Source organism: Panthera onca, chromosome F2 (genome assembly GCF_046562875.1).
Source record: "Panthera onca isolate mPanOnc1 chromosome F2, mPanOnc1 haplotype 2, whole genome shotgun sequence".
Taxonomy (NCBI): domain Eukaryota; kingdom Metazoa; phylum Chordata; class Mammalia; order Carnivora; family Felidae; genus Panthera; species Panthera onca.
The window spans coordinates 66,464,172-66,484,697 of NC_138356.1; the positions used below are offsets into that span (position 1 = coordinate 66,464,172).

At 39.8% G+C, this 20,526-nt stretch overlaps 1 protein-coding gene across 6 annotated transcripts in view; it reads left to right on the forward strand.

Moving 5' to 3' along the window:
* TBC1D31 (TBC1 domain family member 31) overlaps positions 1-20,526 on the forward strand; it is a 74,385-nt gene that overhangs the window by 9,400 nt on the left and 44,459 nt on the right. For all 6 annotated transcript variants that reach the window (XM_081792253.1, XM_081792249.1, XM_081792250.1 and 3 more), the window contains 4 exons: positions 3,633-3,811; positions 12,583-12,734; positions 16,759-16,918; positions 20,136-20,336. In XM_081792253.1, the coding sequence (XP_081648379.1) occupies positions 3,633-3,811; positions 12,583-12,734; positions 16,759-16,918; positions 20,136-20,336 (692 nt within the window). The remainder of the gene's footprint in view (positions 1-3,632; positions 3,812-12,582; positions 12,735-16,758; positions 16,919-20,135; positions 20,337-20,526) is intronic.

Consider the following 20,526-nt stretch of genomic DNA (forward strand, 5'->3'; position numbering starts at 1 on the left):
ACTGCAAGGAATTTGCCAATCTGTATCATCTGAGGGGGTAGTCCCCACAAGACAGCACTCACTTCAGACATTAGCAACAAGTTTGGGGGTCCCGGGACCACCCTCACGTCAGATCAGCTGGCTACAAATTCAGGGTTCCCCACAGCTACCTTTGGGTTTGATATTCACTAGAATGACTCAACAGAACTCAGGAACACACTCCACTTATGATAATAGTTTAATGCAGCGGAAGGATATAAATTAGAACCAGCCAAAGGTAGGACACACAGGGTAGAAAGTGGGAGGCTCCCAAAGGAGAAGCTGCGGTTAACCCTAGGGACGTAGTCCCCTCCCAGCATCAATATGTGGCCCTCCACACTGAGTATTGCCAAACCAAACATACACCTAAGCTTTGATGTCCAGGACTTTTACTGAGGCTCCGTTACACAGATTTATGACCGATTGGGTTATTGCCCACCTGTTTGAACTCAAATTTCCAGCCTTCCTCCTCTCTCTGGAGGTTGGGTGGATATCACGTGGCTGAACGCCCTAACCTTCTAGTCACTCACATGATTAATCTTTCCCGTGTGGCCAGCCCAGTCTCTGAGGTTCTCTTCTTAGATAAGCCATCGGGTGTTGTCTGAGGGACCTGCCATGAATAACAGAGACACCCTATCACTGGGGAAATTTTAGGGGTTTATAGATTGTCTCCCAGGAACCTAGACAAAGGCCATACCTCTCTTTGAAGCCCCAATTCCTTACTATGTAGGTACAAGAATAATAACTTTCTTAATATAACCTATGTGTTTTATACTACATTGTGTATTTTTAGAACATTTAGAGTTCTGTAAACTGAACCTCTTATTAAGAGAAAAGATATCTCAACTGTATTGTTTTTTTCTTGATAGAAGGACACCTGGGTGGCTCGGTTGAGTGTCCAACTTGGGCTCAGGTCATGATCTTGCGGTTCGGGAGTTCGAGTTCCGGATCGGGCTCTTTACTGTCAGCACAGAGCCCTCTTTGTATCCTTTGTACTCCCTTATCTCTGCCCCTCCCCGACTCATGCTCTCTCTCTCAAAAATAAATAAACATTAAAAAAGTAAATAAAGTAATTGATAGAATATTTTAAAAGATAGTAGTAACAATAGTAATAACAGTGATAGTTAACACTTAATAGTGTTTACTCTTTGCCAGGTACTGTTCTATGGCTTTATACATGTTAATTTTAATCATCATAAAACCCACAGACATCGATATTGTTAACTCCATTTACAGATGAGGAAGCTGAGGCACAGAAGTAACTTAACCAAGGTCTCTCACGGCTTGTAAGCAGTGGAGCCAGAATTCCTAACCTGGAAGCCTAGCTCCAGGGTCCCTGCTCTTAATCACTACTACACTCTCACTGTGCACATACGAAGACAAACCAGTCGTCCTTCAGTGATGCCCAGACACAGTCTGTGTTTGTACAGCAGGGACTTATCTTTCTAGTCTGTTTTCTCTGCATATGCCTCTTTTCCGTTCTAACAAATATATGATCATATCTATATTGTCGTGTGGAGTCATTTCCTTTACTTCATTAAAAATATTCATACAGAATTTTAAAATCAGTACAGAATATTCTACTCTATAGATGTTTGCAGCACCATAATTATTAAACCTGTTACCTGTCAGTGGCCTTTAAACTGTCTCCAATTTTTGGTGTTAAAAAAACACTACTGTCACAGAAGTTCTAAAAAAACCAAATGTTTATACTCATCTGTGATTGCTTCCCTTGGATTCCACCCATTTTCTTCTTCTCTCTTAGTTCCATCTGTTTACAATCTGTTCTATTGAACCCCCCACCCCTACCAATGAAGCCCCTTCTTTAAGATGTTTTCTCCACCTCCCCAGCTACCTCCCTCTTCACTGCTAAATCTTGCTTCTTCACGGCACCCATTGGTGGATTCTGATTTTTGCTGTCCCCACTCCATGCTGTTGAGACTTCTCTAAGGCCATTAGTAACCTCTGATTGTTTAAATGTTTTATTTATTTTGAGAGAGGGGGAGAGTGTGTGCGTGCACGAGTGGGAAAGGGGCAGAAAAAGAGGAAGAGAAAGAATCCCAAGCAGGCTCCACACTCAGCAAAGAGCCTGACATAGGGCTTGATCCCACGACCCTGGGATGGTGACCTGAGCCAAAACCAAGAGTTGGACGCTTACCTGACTGAGCCACCCAGGTGCCCCAGTAACCTCTGTTTGTTTAAGCTCTCTTTATACTTTTCACTCTACCCCTCAGTAGCATTTAACACTTTGCTTTACATTAAGACCTTAGTTTTCATACTCTTCCCTCTCTTGGTTTTCCTCCTACCATTCTGACTGCTTCTCAGTAGTCTTTCCTGTGTTCTTTCAGTGGTCCCTAGACTTAGGGAGTTTTTACCCAATTAAAAAGAAAGTAGAGGAACAACAACCCACATGGGTTGTCAACTTTTAATTTTACCGACATAGGAAAAAACGATAGAACTTCATTTCATAAAACAAGAGATTGTTTTTAACATAAAGCAGCTTAGAAGGATAGAAGCTAGATTAAAAGGTAGTACTCTCAGTTTAGCTTTATGAAAAACTCATGTCATTGTCCTTATTTTTCTCATTTCACTGAAGACCAATGAAAAATCGATCATTAACTAATACCAGACTTCAGACCGGTGTTTGGAAACTACTACTCTCTCCCCAAGGGTTTCTCCATTCCTCTGTTCCTCTGTTTTCGGTTTTGACCTACTTTGTGTCTTAATGCTTCCCAGATTTACATCTTGCTTTCTGATTATTCTCCTCAGTTTCATCTTTCTGAAAGAAAAAATTCTGTTCATAAAAGTAAAACATGTTCACCACAGCAAACCTGGAAACACAGGAAAATGTAAAAGAGAACATAAAAATCACTTATAATCCTATGACCCAGTGATAATTGTAATGAAGTTTTTGGTGTTTTCTCTGCTGGGCTGTTTTCTGTGCTTCTCTCACATGTACACACGCACCTCAGGATCCATTTTAAAAATCAAATTCATGATCTCTTCTTCCCACACTGCTAAATCTGTTTCTCCATATGTGTTTCTTAAATCAGCTAATAGTATCGCCATCTAGTCATATAACTAAACTAGCACCATTGAAGTCTTAACTCGTCTTTTATTTCAATACATCTAGTTGATCACAAAGCCCTTTGAATTTCTCCTTCATAACTCTTGACTTTCCTCCTTTCTCCATTGCCACATTTGTATTTTAGACCTTCCTTATCGCCTCCTCGGATTATTATAGCAACAGATAAATTAGTTGTCTAGTCTCTTCCTTCTTTCCACTGTATCCCTCATGTATCTTCAGAGTGCTCTCTCTGAAATACACAACAGATATGATACTCTTCTATGTAAAACTATTACAAGAGAAAGCCCAAACTCCCTACCACATCTAAAGCTGTTCTTAAACTCTTTTTCATTTAGCCTCGTCTCCTCACATGTCCATGACATTCGTGTAACTAACCTGTTCGATTGTGCATTTTATCAACTGGCCGGCTTCCATTGTTGTAGATGTTAACGAAGGTGTCTCGTATAAATACCTAGCTATCAGTTGAATCAGTCCTTGGATGATACATAGTGTTTTCCCTATATGACTCTTTTACTTTTTACCACAGTTACCAAGGAGCTAGTTAGCTGGATGAGAGGACACGAATCATCAGTATTTTCGATCTCTGTGCACGCATCAGGGAGATATGCCATCACTACTTCTTCTGATACGGCACAGCTGTGGGACTTGGACACCTTTCAGAGAAAAAGAAAGCTGAATATTCTACAGTCTGTGGGAATACAGAAGGTCAGTGAGTGCGGGGCACATCTTGGTCTGTTGTGCTTCTCTGACTCGTTTCTCGGTTAGCAGGATTTATAGATGATGTGAGAGTAACGATTTACTTTGTCCCACATAGCCGTGTTCTTATAACTCAGCAACAAGTGAAGCAGAGTGGCCCATGCGATGAAAGATGTTGCTTGTGGCTACAATTTCTAACTTACTGGGTTTTTGTTTTTCAAAAAGTTCAAACACGGAGCAGATTTGTAAGAATTTCACAGTGAATACATGTACGAACACTATGTAGATTCTACTGTTAACATGTTCCTATACTATCCTGTACTGTACTTTTGTTATTACGTTATTATGTTGTTATAACACCGTATTAAGGTTCTATCCATCTTTCTGTCCCACTGTTCATTCTTTTCTTGCTTTTCATTTTAAAGTGAATTGCAGACATTAATGTATTTGCCTGTAAATACTTAAGACTGAATTTAATTGACTATGGCTCAGTATCTGTTGATGTGAAACTTACATATAATGAAATGCACAGATGTTTGTATTCATTTGTTAAGTTTTGTCAAATACATATACCTTTGTAACCTGTGCAATCCTATTATTACCATCATCCCAGAAAGTTCCCATATATCCCTTCCCGGGTAAGCACTATTCTAATGTTTTTTTTACCGTAGATTAGTTTTGTCTGTTCTAAAATTTCAAATAAGGGGCACCTGGATGACTCAGTTGAGCGTCCAACTCTTGATTTCTGCTCAGGTCGTGACCCCCAGGGTTGTGGGATCAAGCCCTGCCATCAGTCTCCATGCTGAGCGTGGAGCCTGCTTGAGATTCTCTCTGTCTCCCTCTGTTCCTCTTCCCTGCTCATGCTCTCTCTCTCTCTCTAAAAAATAATAAAATAAAATTTCAAATAAATACAACTAGTCACTGTTGGTATGCATGAAGCTTTTCTTCTTCAGCATGATTTTGAGATTCACCCATGTTGTTGTATGTACCAGCAGTTCATTCCTGTTTATTTACTTATTTATTTTTAGTGTATTTATTTATTTGGGGAGAGAGGGCAGAGCACATGCAGGGCAGGTGCAGAGAGAGGGAGAGAGAGAATTTCCAAGCAGGCTCTAAGCTGTTAGCTCAGAGCCCAATGTGGGGCTCAATCCCACGAACCGTGAGATCATGACTTGAGCTGAAATCAAGAGTTGGACGCTCAACCAACTGAGCCACCCAGGTGCCCCATTCCTTTTTATTGTTGATCAGTATTCCTTTCTATGCATAAATCACTTTTTAAAAGAATATCCAATTCTTTTGCTTTTATGGCTTAATTTTTTTCCCCCATGTGATTAGCTAAATACTATTTTCAAGATTGTCTGAGTCTCCTATGTGATTGCCTTAGGTTATATTATATGTGCGATATTGCTTTTAATTTCTTGGTCATTAACATGAACAGCTAGCAGGGCATGTCAACCAGAAATTTATTTTGTAGTCTCCCTGGACATGTCAGAGTTCTTTAGATTGCCTTTAATAATTAAAAAAAGATAAAAGTTGTAGCCAGCTTATTCATCAGGGATTTAGGCCAAATATCTTAGTAGGTCTTTTCTTCTTTAATTGCTTTAGTGCTTAACTTGAATTTTAAATTCTAAAGAAGAGTGCCTTGGAATTGAACCCACAATGGAAACAGTTATGAAACGACACAAAAACCATCTGTTCTTTTTACCATGAAATTAAAACTAGTAGATGCTGGATAGTTGCCAATTCTAACCTTGCATTGTCATTTAGATATTTTAGTTTAAAAGATAGGACTCCAAAAGTTAGTGATAGGAGAATAAGATTTAGAAAACATGTGTATAATATGCAGTATGCATGTAAGTATTGTTCTAAAATAATAGGACATTATGGTCTATATGTTACCTGCAAACGTTTTCTCAAAGGACCAGATAGTAAATATTTTTGATTCTGCAGACCAAGAGCAAAATTGAAGATATTACGTATATATTTACATGACTGTCTACAGTGAAATAATTTTAAAAAGGTAAAAAAGAAACATTCTTAGGTCCAAAACAAGAACCGAAGGAGGGCCCAATTGTTGCCACTCCTGGCTTATTCTGTTGAAAACAGGAAGTAGTTGTAAGCTAATCTTAAAGTAAAACTTTTAGGGGCACCCGGGTGGCTCAGCTGGTTAAGCGGGTGGCTCAGCTGGTTAAGCGTCTACTCTTGGTTTCCGTTCAGGTCATGATCTCATGGTTTGTGAGTTCGAGCCCCACATCAGGCTCTGTGCTGACAGCGCAGAACCTGCTTGGGATTCATTCTCTCTTTCTCTCTCTCTCTTTCTCTCTCTTTCTGCCTCTCCCCTGCTCTTTCACTCACTCTCAAAATAAGTAAATAAATTAAGAAAAAAAAAAAGTGAAGGTTTTATTCTTACCAAGTGTTTACTAAGTCTATGTATTTATTCCAGTTTCTGATTCTGTATTTCAAATAGAACAACTTTTGGGGTGCCTGGGTGGTTCAGTCAGTTAAGCTTCCAACTCTTGATTTCGGCTCAGGTCATGATCTCACAGTCATAAGACCAAGCCCCGTGTCAGGCTCTGTGCTGGGCGTGGAGCCTGCTTAAGATTGTCTTAGGAGTGCATGTGTGCTCTCCCTCTCTCAAAAGTAAGTAAATAAGTAGAACTTTTGTGGCTTTATTTTTGGTGATACATGGTGACAAATGATGCTGTGAGTTTCATTTTATGATGGCCCTTTTTTTTTCTTAATGTTTATTTGTCTTTGAGAGAGAGAGAGAGAGAGAAGAGCATGTGAGCAGGGCAGAGAGAGGAGATAGAGAGTCCCAAGCAGGCTCCAAGCTGTCATGCAGAGCCCGACTCAAGGCTTGAACCTGCGAACTGTGAGATCATGACCCAAGCTGAAATCAGGAATTGGACACTCAACTGACTGAGCCACCCAGGCACCCCTATGATGGCTCTTTTTAATCTAAAATAGCCTTCTGCCATTTTTGTCCTGTGACATTATTATTATTTATTTGTTTAAAATTTTTTTTTCATGTTTATTTATTTTTGAAGGAGAGAGAAACAGCATGAGCAGGGGAGGAGGAGGGGCAGAGAGAGTGGGAGGCACAGAATTCAAAGCATGCTCCACGCTCCAAGCTGTCAGCACAGAGCCCGACACAGGGCTCGAACTCCCCGACTGCGAAGTCATGACCTGAGCCGAAGTCGGATGCTTAACCGACTGAGCCACCCAGGTGCCCCGATTTATTTATTTATTTATTTTAACGTTTATTTATTTTTGAGAGATGGAGACAGAATGCAAGTTGGGGAGGGGCAGAGAGAGAGGGAGACACAGAATCCCAAGCAGGCTTCAGGCTCTGAGCAGTCCACACAGAGCCTGATGCGGTGCTTGAACCCCTGGACCGTGAGATCATGACCTGAGCCGAAGTCGGATGCTCAACCGACTGAGCCACCCAGACACCTCTCATTTATTTATTTTGAGAGCAACCAGGACAGCTGTCCTGGAAAATGCCCCAAATTCTAGATTTGTTTTCACTCTTCTTCATTATTTCATTTAACTTAATTTCTCATTTGTATTTCTTGTAAGCTAAAGGCTTGACTAGATTCATGTTCAACATTTTTAATGAGCCGAGCCACTAACCTTACGAGTAGGATGCAAACAGTAGCAGCATTCGCCTTAGTGTTGGCTTCAGGAGGGAGGGGGATGGTGCACACAGAGCACAGTACAAGTCAGCTGCAGCTGCTGCCGTTTCTGTTGTCTGTTATTCTTACCCGTTTTCTGGTTCTGTTACGGGATTATCTCAGTCCAGTCAGATGCCTGTTTAAAAAGGCGCAAGGTAACTGTGTTGTATTTCTTTCGAACTACATGAAATGGATGAACGATACCTCATCAGCAATTCAGAAACCCCAAAGTTTTTAAATAACTTACTTGGCGGCCAGATCCGATCTTGCCTAAATTCATTTGGCAGCAAAATCTGAACCGAATTGACATGAGGCTGAAATATTAATATGTTTGAGTATGGAGTATTGCCCCAGGTCACCCAGGGGTTCCACACATAATGTTACAAAATACGCATCATATTACCTTTCTTAAAGTGGAAGTAATTCTGAATTCTGGAACATATCTGGCACCAAGGGTTTCAGATAAATAACTGTGGACCTTTGATTTCAAAATGTTTTTAAAGAACCTGTCATTCTGGGGCACCCAGGTGGCTCCATCAGTTGAGCGTCCAGCTCTTGGTTTCGGTTTGGGTCATGATCTAACGGTTCGTGGGTTCGAACCTCTGCTGTCAGTACAGAGCCCACTTGGGATTCTCTCTGCCTTTCTCTCTCTGTCTGCCCCTCCCCCGCTAGCTCTCTCTGTCTCTCAAAATAAGTAAATACACTTCAAAATAAATAAATAAGTAAATAGATAGATAGATAGAACCTTTCATTCCAACATCTTTAGTAGCAGTAATTAATGCCAATAACAATAGATAACCCATTGTTGAGTATTCACTGTGTACCTTACACTTTATTTAGTTATTTTTAAACTTAAGTAATTCTAAAAGGAGATTATCATTCTCATTTTGCAAATGGGGAATCGGAAGTTCAGAAACACGAAGTAATGTGCCCTGGGTCACATAGCTTACCAAAGACGCGTGGTTTGACTGTAGGCCCGTCTTACCCCAAAGTCATTCCAGGATACCATACTGCCTCTCAGGCAAGCCAGCCATTCCTCTTCCTATTAGTAGATTTTGATTATTTTGTTGATGTTTGAGGTAGAATATTTAAATTAAATATTTAGTTGGGGATTTTTGAATAAATCCTAGGATTTCTGATTACTGTGGTTCAATATATGTCAGAGAAGGTGTTCTGATGGATGTAAGAAAACTTTTGACAAAGAATGTGTTGCCAAACTTAATTCACTTTTTGTGCACAGTTGGCGCTTGCTAGATTTTTCCTCAGTTGTACGTTTGACTTAATTGTACATTTGCTCTTATTTACCATCCTGAACTCTTAACTTTCAAAAGAGCTCACAGGCCTCTCAAAAGTGAGTTGGACGTGGGTTCGAGCCCCGCGTCGGGCTCTGTGCTGACAGCTTGGAGCCCAGAGCCCGCTTTGGATTCTGTGTCTCCCTCTCTCTCTGTTCATCACCCCCACCCCCCACCCCCCACCCCCCGCCCTGCCACTCGCACTCTCTCTCTCTCTCAAAAATAAATAAACATTAAAAAAATTTTTTTAATTCAAAAGTGAGTTGGAAAGCCTGGATTTTCCTATTTTACAAGGAAAACTGCAGCCCCGCCCTGATACCCAACCCTCCAAAAAGTATGTTTTGCTAGTGCTTTTGAAGTCTTTTCTAAGCTTTTTATGATTGTCAAGACATGACACTATCTAAATAATGACATGATTCATTAGGAACAATTTTATAATCATTAAAATCTGGCAATTAAAATCACAAATCTAGTAATGAATAATCATGTAGGCAATAATCTATCACAGCTCTTCCCCTAAAATAGCAGTTGGTACTCATTAACTTTAAAGCTTTTGCTTCTCCCAGAAGGAATAAACTTTATTACTTTTCTAGAAAAATATTGCTAATTATAATAAAAATCTTAAGTTACTTTTTTCCACATTGGTTTTGAAACAGCGTCTCAGCCTTCATTACAGACCACAGGGTATTCACTGCACATGCTTTCAGTAAGAACTTCTGGTTATAAATCTTCCTGAATCTGTTGGCGAATGATGTACCAGTGATTGTCTTTGATAAAGTGGGCCAAGGACAAAAGTGAGGGTTGAATCAGGCAAGGGCAGCAATCAAATTAGCATTTTTTATTGTGTCTTATTAGCATTAACACTGAGTAGATTGTTTCAATTAACCAGTATGTCCCATAGTGCACTATGTATGTATGTGTGTAAGGGCTGTGTTTTTTTATCACTATTTGTTTTTGAAAAAAGATACTATTATATGTATATCAGACAGAACAGTTCATGATAACAGCCTTCAACTATTGTTACAAAAATAACAGGTTTCCATTCCCTGAAATTTTTATAGTAATATCATTAACTATTAGAATCATTTCTTAACTGTGTATATATAATAGCTTGGGTGAAAACATAAATTACATGGAAAGTTGCAGAAGTATTTCATATAGGTGCCTTACTGATTTATTTTTGTAACACTGGAAACAGCCACAGTTGATGTGACGTTGATCCTGCTTTTCCCCTGGACCTTTTTGGCCTGCTCCCTCTCACTATTGTGATGACAGCCATATCCTGATTGTAAATACTCAAGAGACGCTCCAATCCAGTGTTAAAAACGTTGAGCGCTTCCTCCCCGAAGAATGTAGCATTTCAAGAGAAAATAGGCCTCCTTCTGACACTAGTAAATTCTGAAGGTGTGTGACAAATCAGGGGTCAGAATAGAGACTACAGATTGTCCAGGGGGTTCTGCCTTCTCGGTGAATCCCTGTTCCTGTCCAACACAAGAACAAATCCTATGTTCAAATACAAAGTATTACAATAAGCTTGGATGTAGTTAAGTCTATTCTGGATGGGAATGAGAGAATAAAGAGCTAGAGATGTAGCTAAGGATTAAACCATGGGAAATATCTCAGGCTATTTGAGGAGATGTATTTTGAGAAGATGGGCAGGAATATTTTGTTCTTAGGGTATTGGTTTCTTCCATTTTCTTCTTTCTTTTCCTTCCTTCCCTCCCTCCCTCCCTCCCTCCCTCCCTCCCTCCCTCCCTCCCTCCCTTTGCGTGCTTTACACAAATGACACAAAATTTTATTAGAGGCCATTGAAAGTCTTATGAGAAAATGGTGAATTTTGACTAAAATTTTATATTATCAAAATTAAGCAGTGTTGGGGCACCTGGGTGGCTCAGTCCGTTGGGTGTCTGACTTCAGCTTCGGTCATGATCTCATCATTCAGGAGTTCAAGCCCCTTGTCAGGCTCTGACAGCTCAGAGCCTGGAGCCTGCTTTGGATTCTGTGTCTCCATCTCTCTCTTCCCTCTCCTGCTCATTCTCTGTCTCTCTGTCTCTCTCTTTCTCAAAAATAAATAAACAGTAAAGAAATTTTTTTTAAAAGTAAGCATTGTTTAATGTTTATGTATAGAAACTAGCAAAAAATGGTATTTTCAAATTTGTTATTAAGTTCAATCTCAATTGTCCATTAAATAGTCATGAATAAAATACCATGTTTTTGTTTTCAACTTTTTACTTTTATAAATAATGCTCAACAAACATTTATGTACGTTTATCTCAAAGCACTTTGCTGATTTTTTTCCAAAGGATTAACTTTTAGAAGCCGACTGACTAGTTTAGGAGTGATGTGTATTTTTAAGGCTGTTGAAATGTGTGGTACAATATCTGTAACCAGTTTTTATTACCAGCAGCCATGTATAACAGTGCCTGTTTCCTATACTCTCAGCAACATTTAGTATTTTTAGCATTTATGAGTAGCCAGTATTTCATTGCGTTTCTATTAGTATATAGTTTGTAAATAGAATACATATGTTAGCATATGTAGTTTGTGTGCATATATATGTGTGTGTTATTTTTACAGTAAATTTGATACTCATAAAATGCTATCATTGTTTTCATTTCAATCTTTTGTAAGGTTAAATGTTTTAAAGTTTTTACTTAGTATTTTATGAATTGCCTGGTTATTTTAGTCCCCTATTTTTTATTTAAGAAACTTTTCCTTTTAGTTTATGATAGTATATGAGATATCAGTATTATCCCATCATATGTTGTAAATGTATTTTTTTTCCAGTTTAAGGAAAAGTAACTTTTTTTTTTAAGCTTTTTTTTTTTTTTTTTTTTTTTTTTTTTAGGGGCACCTGGGTGGCTCAATCGGATGAGTGCCCAACTTCGGCCCAGGTCATGATCTCATAGCTCATGGGTTCGAACCCTGTGTTGGGCTCTGTGCTGACAGCTTAGAGCCAGGAGCCCACTTTGGGTTCTATGTCTCTGTCTCTATCCACCCCTCCCCTGCTTACTCGCTCTCTCGCTCTCTCTCTCAAAAATAAATAAACACTAAAAAAAGAATCTTAAAAACAATTTTTTTAATGTTTATTTATTTTTGAGAGAGAGGCAGGACAGAGGATCCAAAGTGGGCTCTGCACTGAAAGCACTATGTGGGGCTCGAACTCATGAATGGTGAGATCATGACCTGAGTCGAAGTCAGACGCTTAACCAACTGAGCCACCTAGGCACCCCAAGAAAAAGTAACTTTTTAAAAGAAAAATTGACTACTTGTATTACTTTATTTTATCTTATTTTTACACAGAGAGAGAGAGCATGCAGGAGGGAAAGAGGGAGAGAGAGAGAGAGAGAGAGAGAGAGAGAGACAATCTTAAGCAGGCTCCACACTCAGTGTGGAGCCAGACACGGGGCTTGGTCCCACAACCCTGGGATTACGAACTGAACAGAATTCAAGAATCGGATGCTCAACTGACTGAGCCACCCAGAAGCCCCGACAACTTGGATAATTTTTTTTTTAATTTTTTTTTTTAATGTTTTATTTATTCTTGAGACAGAGAGAGACAGAGCACGAACGGGGCAGGGGCAGAGAGAGAGGGAGACACAGAATCCGAAACAGGCTCCAGGCTCTGAGCTGTCAGCACAGAGCCCGACGCGGGGCTCGAACTCACGGACCACGAGATCGTGACCTGAGCTGAAGTCGGACGCTTAACCAACTGAGCCACCCAGGCGCCCCAACTTGGATAATTTTAAATTTAAAGAGGGCTATGGGCTATATGATCATTATGTGAACAATAATTGTTTTTCTCCTTCTTTAGGTTTTCTTTTTACCATTAAGTAATACCATCCTCAGCTGTTTTAAAGATAATTCCATCTTCGCCTGGGAATGTGATACTCTTTCTTGCAAATATCAACTGCCAGCTCCACCTGAAAGCTCTAGTATATTATACAAAGTGTTTGCCGTGACCAGGTAATGTGCATTTTACCTTTTTATTAAGTTTTTTGGGGGTTTTTTTGTTTGTTTTTTTGTTTTTGTAATCTCTACAGCCAACATGGAGCTCAAACTCACGACCCTGAAATAAAGAGTCACACGCTCCTTTGACTTAGCTCCTCCTCCCCCACAACACTGAGAATTTTTAAGAAATCTAGCTTCCAGTAAAATTTTACAAATTTTCATTCCGTTTTCATTATCTTACGGTCATATGAGAAAAGTTTCCTTCAAACTGACACATGATCTGTAAAACTTTTTACTGTATTGTGGCAAATTTCAAATCTACAGAAAAATATAAAAATACATGAAGCCCTAATTAGAGTATTCTTTTTATATTTTTTATTTAAAAAAAAATTTTTTTAATGTTTATTTATTTTTGAGAGAGAGAGAGAGCATGAGTGGGGAAGGGACAGAGAGAGAAGGAAACACAGAATCGGAAGCAGGCTCCAGGCTCTGAGCTGTCAGCACAGAGTCCGACGCGAGGCTCGAACTCACAGACTGTGAGATCATGACCTGAGCCGAAGTCAGACGCTTAACCGACTGAGCCACCCAGGTGCCCCCCTAACTAGAGTATTCTTATTAGTTGTAATAATCAACTAATAGCCACCTCTATTTTATCTGTAACTCCACCTATTACTGCCTCCTGCTACCTACCTCGTTGCCTTAAAGCAAAGCCCATGCATATCATTTTATTTGTAAGTATTCCAGTGTGTATCTCTAAAGGAAAGAGTCCTTTTCGAACATAACCATAGTACTATTACCACTTTTCTCCCCCAAGTTTTTATTTAAATTTCAGTTAGTTAACCTATTACCGCACTTTTAAAAATGAATAATTTCTTAATAGTCTCACGTATCTAATCTTTGTTCAAATCAGGAATCAAGGTTCACACAGTGTCTTGGTTAATATACCCCTTTTTAAATTTTTTCTTTGCAGCTTATTTAAGGAACTGGTCATTTGTCCTATAGCATTCTCTGTATTTCCAGATTTGCTTTTTGCATCCCTGATGTGGTGTTTAATGTGACCCTCTCTCATCTGTATTTCCTGTAAACTGCTTACACCTATATTTTTTGTAAATTGGAGGCTTGGTCTGATTCAGGCTTGATTTGGGGGCAAGAAGCATGATATGTGGTTTGTGCACTTTCATCAGGAGGAACGTTTCTCTTGTGATATTAGTGGCCATCAATGGTCCTGACCTAGATCCAGTATTGCATTTGAGGTTAGCAAAATGGTGCTATGCTCATTCTGTCATTCCTTCTTCCCTTATTAACCAGAATCTTTCTAAAGAAAAAACTTCCTCTCATTAACTCTCTGGTTACTTTATAGGTTTTAATGAAATGCAGGATAAATGCTTAATTTCCCTTCTTTTAAAAAAAATTGTTATGAAAAATAATGAATTGTTCATTGGCATCTTCCCAAGGTAGCCAGTGAAGGCTTTTGCCCTTAATCTTTGTGAATGAATGGATTTAAATAGTCGACTGTGATTTAATCCATTAACATTATTCTTAGTGATGCTGCAGTTCTCTCGTTGACCACTGGGATCCTCTTCAAGTTGGCCTTGAACCCTTTTGATACAACTCCAGTTGTTTGTTTTGAAAGCTCTCATTGTTTCTAATCTAACAAAATGTTCCAGGCTTATCTTGTATATTTTCTGTCCCAAACCTGGTATCAGCCATTTTTCTAAAGAGCCTGGGTTTGTTTTTTGTTTTTTTCTTAAGTTTATTTATTTATTTTGAGAGAGAGAGCATGAGCGGGGGGGGGGGGGGGGGGGGGAAGAAGAATCCAAAGCAGGCTCTGGGCTGTGAGTGCAGAGCCCCATGTGGGGCTCGATCCCACAAACCATGAGATGATGACCTGTGCTGAAATCGAGTCCAACCCCTAACCCACAGAGCCACCCAGGTGCCCCAAACCTGGTTTCATTTGTGTGGGTAATGATATTTCAAGACCCAATCTGGATGCTAGGGGACACTTCTTGTGACTGATTTGGTCAATGTCTCTAGGCCTTTTCAGTGGAAAGTGCTAGAAAATACATATTATTTCCTCATTTGCTCTTACCCACTTCTAAGTCATGAGTAAATCCCATCAATTCCACCAAATTATATCTTGAATTGGTCTGGTCTTTTGTGCATTGCCACAGTATCACCTACCTCCAACTATCCTAGTCTCTTTCAGGTTCCTGTAATAGTCTCCTTATTTGGTCTCAATGTTTTCAATTTCATTTCCTAAAGTCTGTCTCTACATAGTAGATAGAGTGGTCTTTTTAAACCATTAGTCAAATAAGTCAAATCATGTCAGTTCCCTGTTGAGCTCCCTTGAAAGGCTTTCCCTGATATTTAGAATAAAATCCAAACTTCCCATAATATTCCTGAGACCTCTGTTATCTGGCCTTCGTCTCCCTCTCCTTTGTCCTATTTCCTTTCCCTAACATGGTTAGGACCACACTTGAGTGAGGCTTCTCACTCTTCCTTAGGTACAACCTTATTCCTTTCTCACACTGTGCACTGCAGTCTGGAATACCGACCAGCATGGAATTCTTCCTCCACATCATCCCGTGACTGGCTCATTCACATTTTTTTAAATGTTTTTTTAATGTTTATTTATTTTTGAGAGAGCATAAGCAGGAGAGGGGCAGAGAGAGAGCAGGACAGAGGATCTGAAGTGGGCTCTGTGCTCACAGCAGAGAGCCCAATGCAGGGCTCAGACTCATGAACCTTGATCTCATGATCTGAGTCGAAGTCAGACATTTAACCAGCTGAGCCACCCAGGTGCCCCTGGCTCATTCATTTTTTAGGGAGTAGACCTTTCTCCTTTCCCAGCTCTGTAACTCCCATCTCATTGTATAGTTCTTTATAGAACTTATCAGCTGAGATCAAGTTCATTTATTTGTTTGCCTTCCTCTAGACTGAAAATCCCCAAGAGCAGGAATCTTCCCTGCCTTGTTCACCATTGTGTCCCTGGTGCCTGAAATGATACCTGGCTTGTATTAGACACTACAAGTCCTTGGTGAATGAACGGGCAACAGCCTTGCAAGTTAATACAGCTTATTCTTTTTGTACCTTTCTAAAAGTAGCTTTCTTTGAGCGGGAAAAAAGTTTGGGCTTCTTGAGTTTTCGTGTAGCAGTGTTGTACCAGTTCAGTATAGTCATGTGTGAAATATAGGAAGTTGGAGGGTGTTAACTTTGAGATTATGCTATAAAAGATAAATGTTACTCAGAAATTCTCAATCAAGTCATCGAACAAACATATGTTAAGCTGGTGTCTTAATACAATAGGTAAAAAAATATATGCTATAAACCTGAGCTTTCTTATGTGGTAGCTACTGGGTGCATGAACTACTTCATAAAAATTAAATATGGGGTACCTGGGTGGCTCAATCAGTTAAACCTCTGACTCTTCATCTCGGCTTAGGTCATGATCTCACGGTTTGTGAGATCAAGCCCTGCAACTGGCTCTGCGCTGACAGCCCAGAGCCTGCTTGGGAGTCTCTCTTTCCCTCTCTTTCTTCCCCTCCCCTGCTTGTGCTCTCTCAGTCTCCCTCTCAAAATAAATAAACTTTAAAAAATAAGTAAATAAAATTAAGAATTTATTTCTTCAGAAGCATTAGCTACATTTCAAGTTCTCATTCACATGTGGCCAGTAGTGACCATATTGAGCAGTGTAGATACAGAATATTTCTATCATGTTGGATCATACTAGACATTGCTACCATAAGCAATTCACGTTAGGGGTGCCTGGGTGCCTCAGTCGGTTAGGCGTGTGATTTTGGCTCAGGTCATGATCTCATGGTTCGTGAGTTCCAGCCCCAGGTTGGGCTCTGTGCTGACAGCTCAGAGCCTGGAGCCTACTTCGGATACTATGTCTCTCTCTCTCTCTCTCTCTCTGTGCCCCTCTCCTGCTTACACTCTCTCTCTCTCTCTCTCTCTCTCTCTCTCTCTCAAAAATAAATATTAAAAAAATTTTGAAAACTATTCACGTAGTCCTAATTTCTCACCTTCTGTTATACAGAGATGGTCGAATCCTGGCTGCTGGGGGTAAATCAAATCACCTTCACTTGTGGTGCTTGGAAGCTAAACAGCTATTTAGAATTATTCAGATGCCTACTAAAGTTCGAGCCATTCGCCATCTAGAATTTCTTCCTGATAGTTTTGATGCTGGTTCTAATCAGGTTAGTAATATAAATAAATGTAGGACATTATACTTTCTGAGAAAGAGCATATCAATTTCTGAACTATATTAATAGCTCTCCTAGTTAACTTGTACCCTCGTTGTTACAAAGACTTGAAATTGCTGATATTGCGAAGTCTAAAATTGAAAAAGTTTTAAAGTATTAGGTTTTGTGTATTACTGACAATTTAACCTTTTTCTAAAATCTATATACTTTAAATTTATGTCATACTTTATGACTTACAGGGTGTTTTAACATATTATTTTCTATTTGCACACAGGCATGGAAGGTACTCTCTCCGTTACATAGACTGACATTAAAGCTTAACAACATTAAGGGACTTGTCAACATTCCTATTAATTGTAAGGCTTAAAAAGGGGGAGCTAAGATTAAAATTTTTCTCCTTGTTGGGGCGCCTGGGTGGCTCAGTCGGTTGAGCGTCCGACTTCGGCTCAGGTCACGATCTCGCGGTCCGTGAGTTCAAGCCCCGCGTCAGGCTCTGGGCTGATGGCTCAGAGCCTGGAGCCCACTTCTGATTCTGTGTCTCCCTCACTCTCTGCCCCTCCCTTGTTCATGCTCTGTCTTTCTCTGTCTCAAAAATAAACATTAAAAAAAAAAATTTTTTTTTAAACAAAATAAAATTTTTCTCCTTGTTGTACTGTGTTCTACCTACCATAACTGGTTGCCTTAGTTTTATGAAACGTGTTTTCTTTGTATCTTGCCTTAATTTGCAAAGTACTTCCCCCTCTACACACCATTAAAAATTTTTTTTTCTTTGCTTATGTATTTTATCTTATCTTTTTCATCTTTTTTTTTAAGTAGGCTCCGTGCCCAACATGGGGCTTGAACTCATGACCCTGAGATCAAGTATCACATGCTCTACCGCCTGAACCAGCCAGATGCCCCCACACCATTTTTATTTTTAATAGTTGAGTAGTTAAACCTTAATGTTCTTATTTTAAATTGACTATTTTGAGTCTTGTACTTGAACAAGTTATATATAACTCATGACCCTGTGATTCAGAGTTGCATGCTCTACTGACTGAGCCAGGTGGTTGCCTCCAACTTAAGTTTTTGAATAGATAATGCATTCCCAAGGTGGAAAACATAAAAAAAAAGACAGTAAAGTGAAATCTCTTCTTTTCCATTTGTCCAGTTATTCTCCATAACTGCTACTGTTATAATAGTCCACTGTTTCTGCCACTTTTTTTTCCTAAAGTTTATTTATTTATTTTGAGAGAGCAAGCCAGCACAAGCAGGGAGAGAAAGAGACAGAAACCAAACGGGCTCTGCACTGTCCACACAGAGGACGCAGGGCTCAATCTCATGAACTGCCCCTCTGCCATATAAAAAATGCAGCTTTGTACATTGCTTTTCTTCACTTTTTTTTGTTTTTGTTTTCTTCACTCCGCTGCCCTCGAAGATTGTTTATTCTATGTCAGTACAGAGCTTCTTCTTCTTTTTTTTTTTTTTTAACAGCTGCATAGTATTTTATAGGTTTTTAACTAGTCCTTTGTTATTGGGCACCTAACTTGTCTTTAGTCCTTCTTTATTACAAATAATGCTGCACCAGGGTTGCCTGGGGCTGGCTCAGTTGTGAAGAGCATGCTACTGTTGGCCTCAGGGTCATGAGTTCAAGCCCCACATTGGGTATAAAGATTGCCTGAGTTAGTGAGTGAGTAAATAAATAGAATAACTGAATAACTTTTTGCATGTACCATTTCATACATCCTGTCTGTAGGATAAAATCCCAGAGCTGAAGCAGTGGTTCTCAGAATCAGGTACATCTGTAACTTTGAGAGATCTTGCCAAATTGCCCCCCAGAGAGGTTGCATCAGCTGTGAATGAGGGGGTTTCCCACAACCTGACCCAACAGAAGAGATTGTCACCTTCAAACCGTCTCCAGCTACTGCCAGACTGTCGTCTTCCATCTAACAAATGACATGAGCATTTCATGCAGTCACATGGTGGCACTGCTTACCAGCCAGCAGCACTGGGAAAAGAGCCTGTGCATAGATCAGGCAGTAGAGGAGTTTATTGTTTATTTGCTTATGCTTTTTTAGTACATGTTTTTAATTTTTCAAATTGTGTGACTTAAGACTAAATTTTTCCCCTTAAAAGCCTGGTTTCCTTCTTACCCTTCTACTGTCTGTGCAGCCCACAGACTTTCTTTCTTCCCCCAAATGTTTGTTACCACTGCCCAGAGCTGGGTGCATGAGGAGGCAGGGGGACAGATGCCAGTTCTCATCAAGCTGTGGGTGTGGTGAGCGAGAGCAAGCCCTCCCCTCCTTGCCTCTGACAACCAGTGTGGGGGTCCAGGTGAAGGCCTGGCTGATCATTTGCCATAGTCTCCCAGCACAGGCACCTTACTGGTTTTGGTCAGAGCCAGGCTTACCTGGACCTGAATAGGGCAAATCTACATGAGCCATAATTAGGAATTTTGAAATATATGATGGCCCTTTGTGAATATAATCTCTCTGACTGTCCTCCCCTCAAAACAAAAACAACCAAACCCCGTATATAAATACATACATATGTGTACATGTATGTGTGTACAGTTTGACTTTCAGAGAGTTGACTTTTTTAAAAATTGATGTATAATTGGCATAAAAGATTAGCTTCATGATGATTCGATATTTTGATTGCAAAATTGCGATATTCGATCATTTCGATTGCGAAATGATCTCTATAATAAGTCTAGTTAACATCTGAGACATTTGACTTTTTTAAATGTTTTTTATTTATTATGAGAGAGAGACCGAGAGAGAGTGAGTGGGGTAGGGGCAAAGAGAGGGAGAGAGAGAATCCCAAGCAGGCTCCACGCCGTCAGAACAGAGCCTGATTCGGGGCTCGATCCCACAACCACGAGATCATGACCCGAGCCAAAATCGAGAGTTGGATGCTTAACCGACTGAGCCACCCAGGTGCCCCAAGAGACATTTGGCTTTTAAATGTGTTTTGGGGCGGCCTGCATGACTCAGTCGTTTGAGCATCTGACTCTTGATCTCGGCTCAGGTCATGATCCCGGGTCAGGGGATGGAGCACCATGTCTAGCTCTGCACTGGGCGTGCAGCCTACTTACGATTCTCTTTCTGCCTCTGCTTCTCTACCCTGCTTGGGCATTCTCTCATTCTCTCTTAGGAAGGAAGGCAGGGAGGGAGGGAGGTTAAAATAAGTATGTTTTTGGAACTCATATATTATTTCTCTCTACTCTTAGGTTCTTGGAGTGCTAAGTCAAGATGGTATCATGAGATTTGTTAATATACAGACTTGCAAACTTCTCTTTGAAATCGGGAGCCTTGATGAAGGAATTAGCTCATCAGTAATTAGCCCACATGGACGGTACATTGCATCCATTATGGAAAATGGAAGTCTGAACATATATTCAGTTCAAGCTCTAACACAAGAAATAAATAAGGTATGTTTTCAAGTAAAGAACATCAAGTTTTTTTAAGATTTAAATGTTGTATCATCAAAAATAAAATCTTTATGCTCCGGTTTTCTAAATTCAGATTATCCTGGATTGCTTATTCATACTTCTGGGTATGTATGTGTGTGTGTGTGTGTATACACACACACACACACACACACATATACGTACATATATA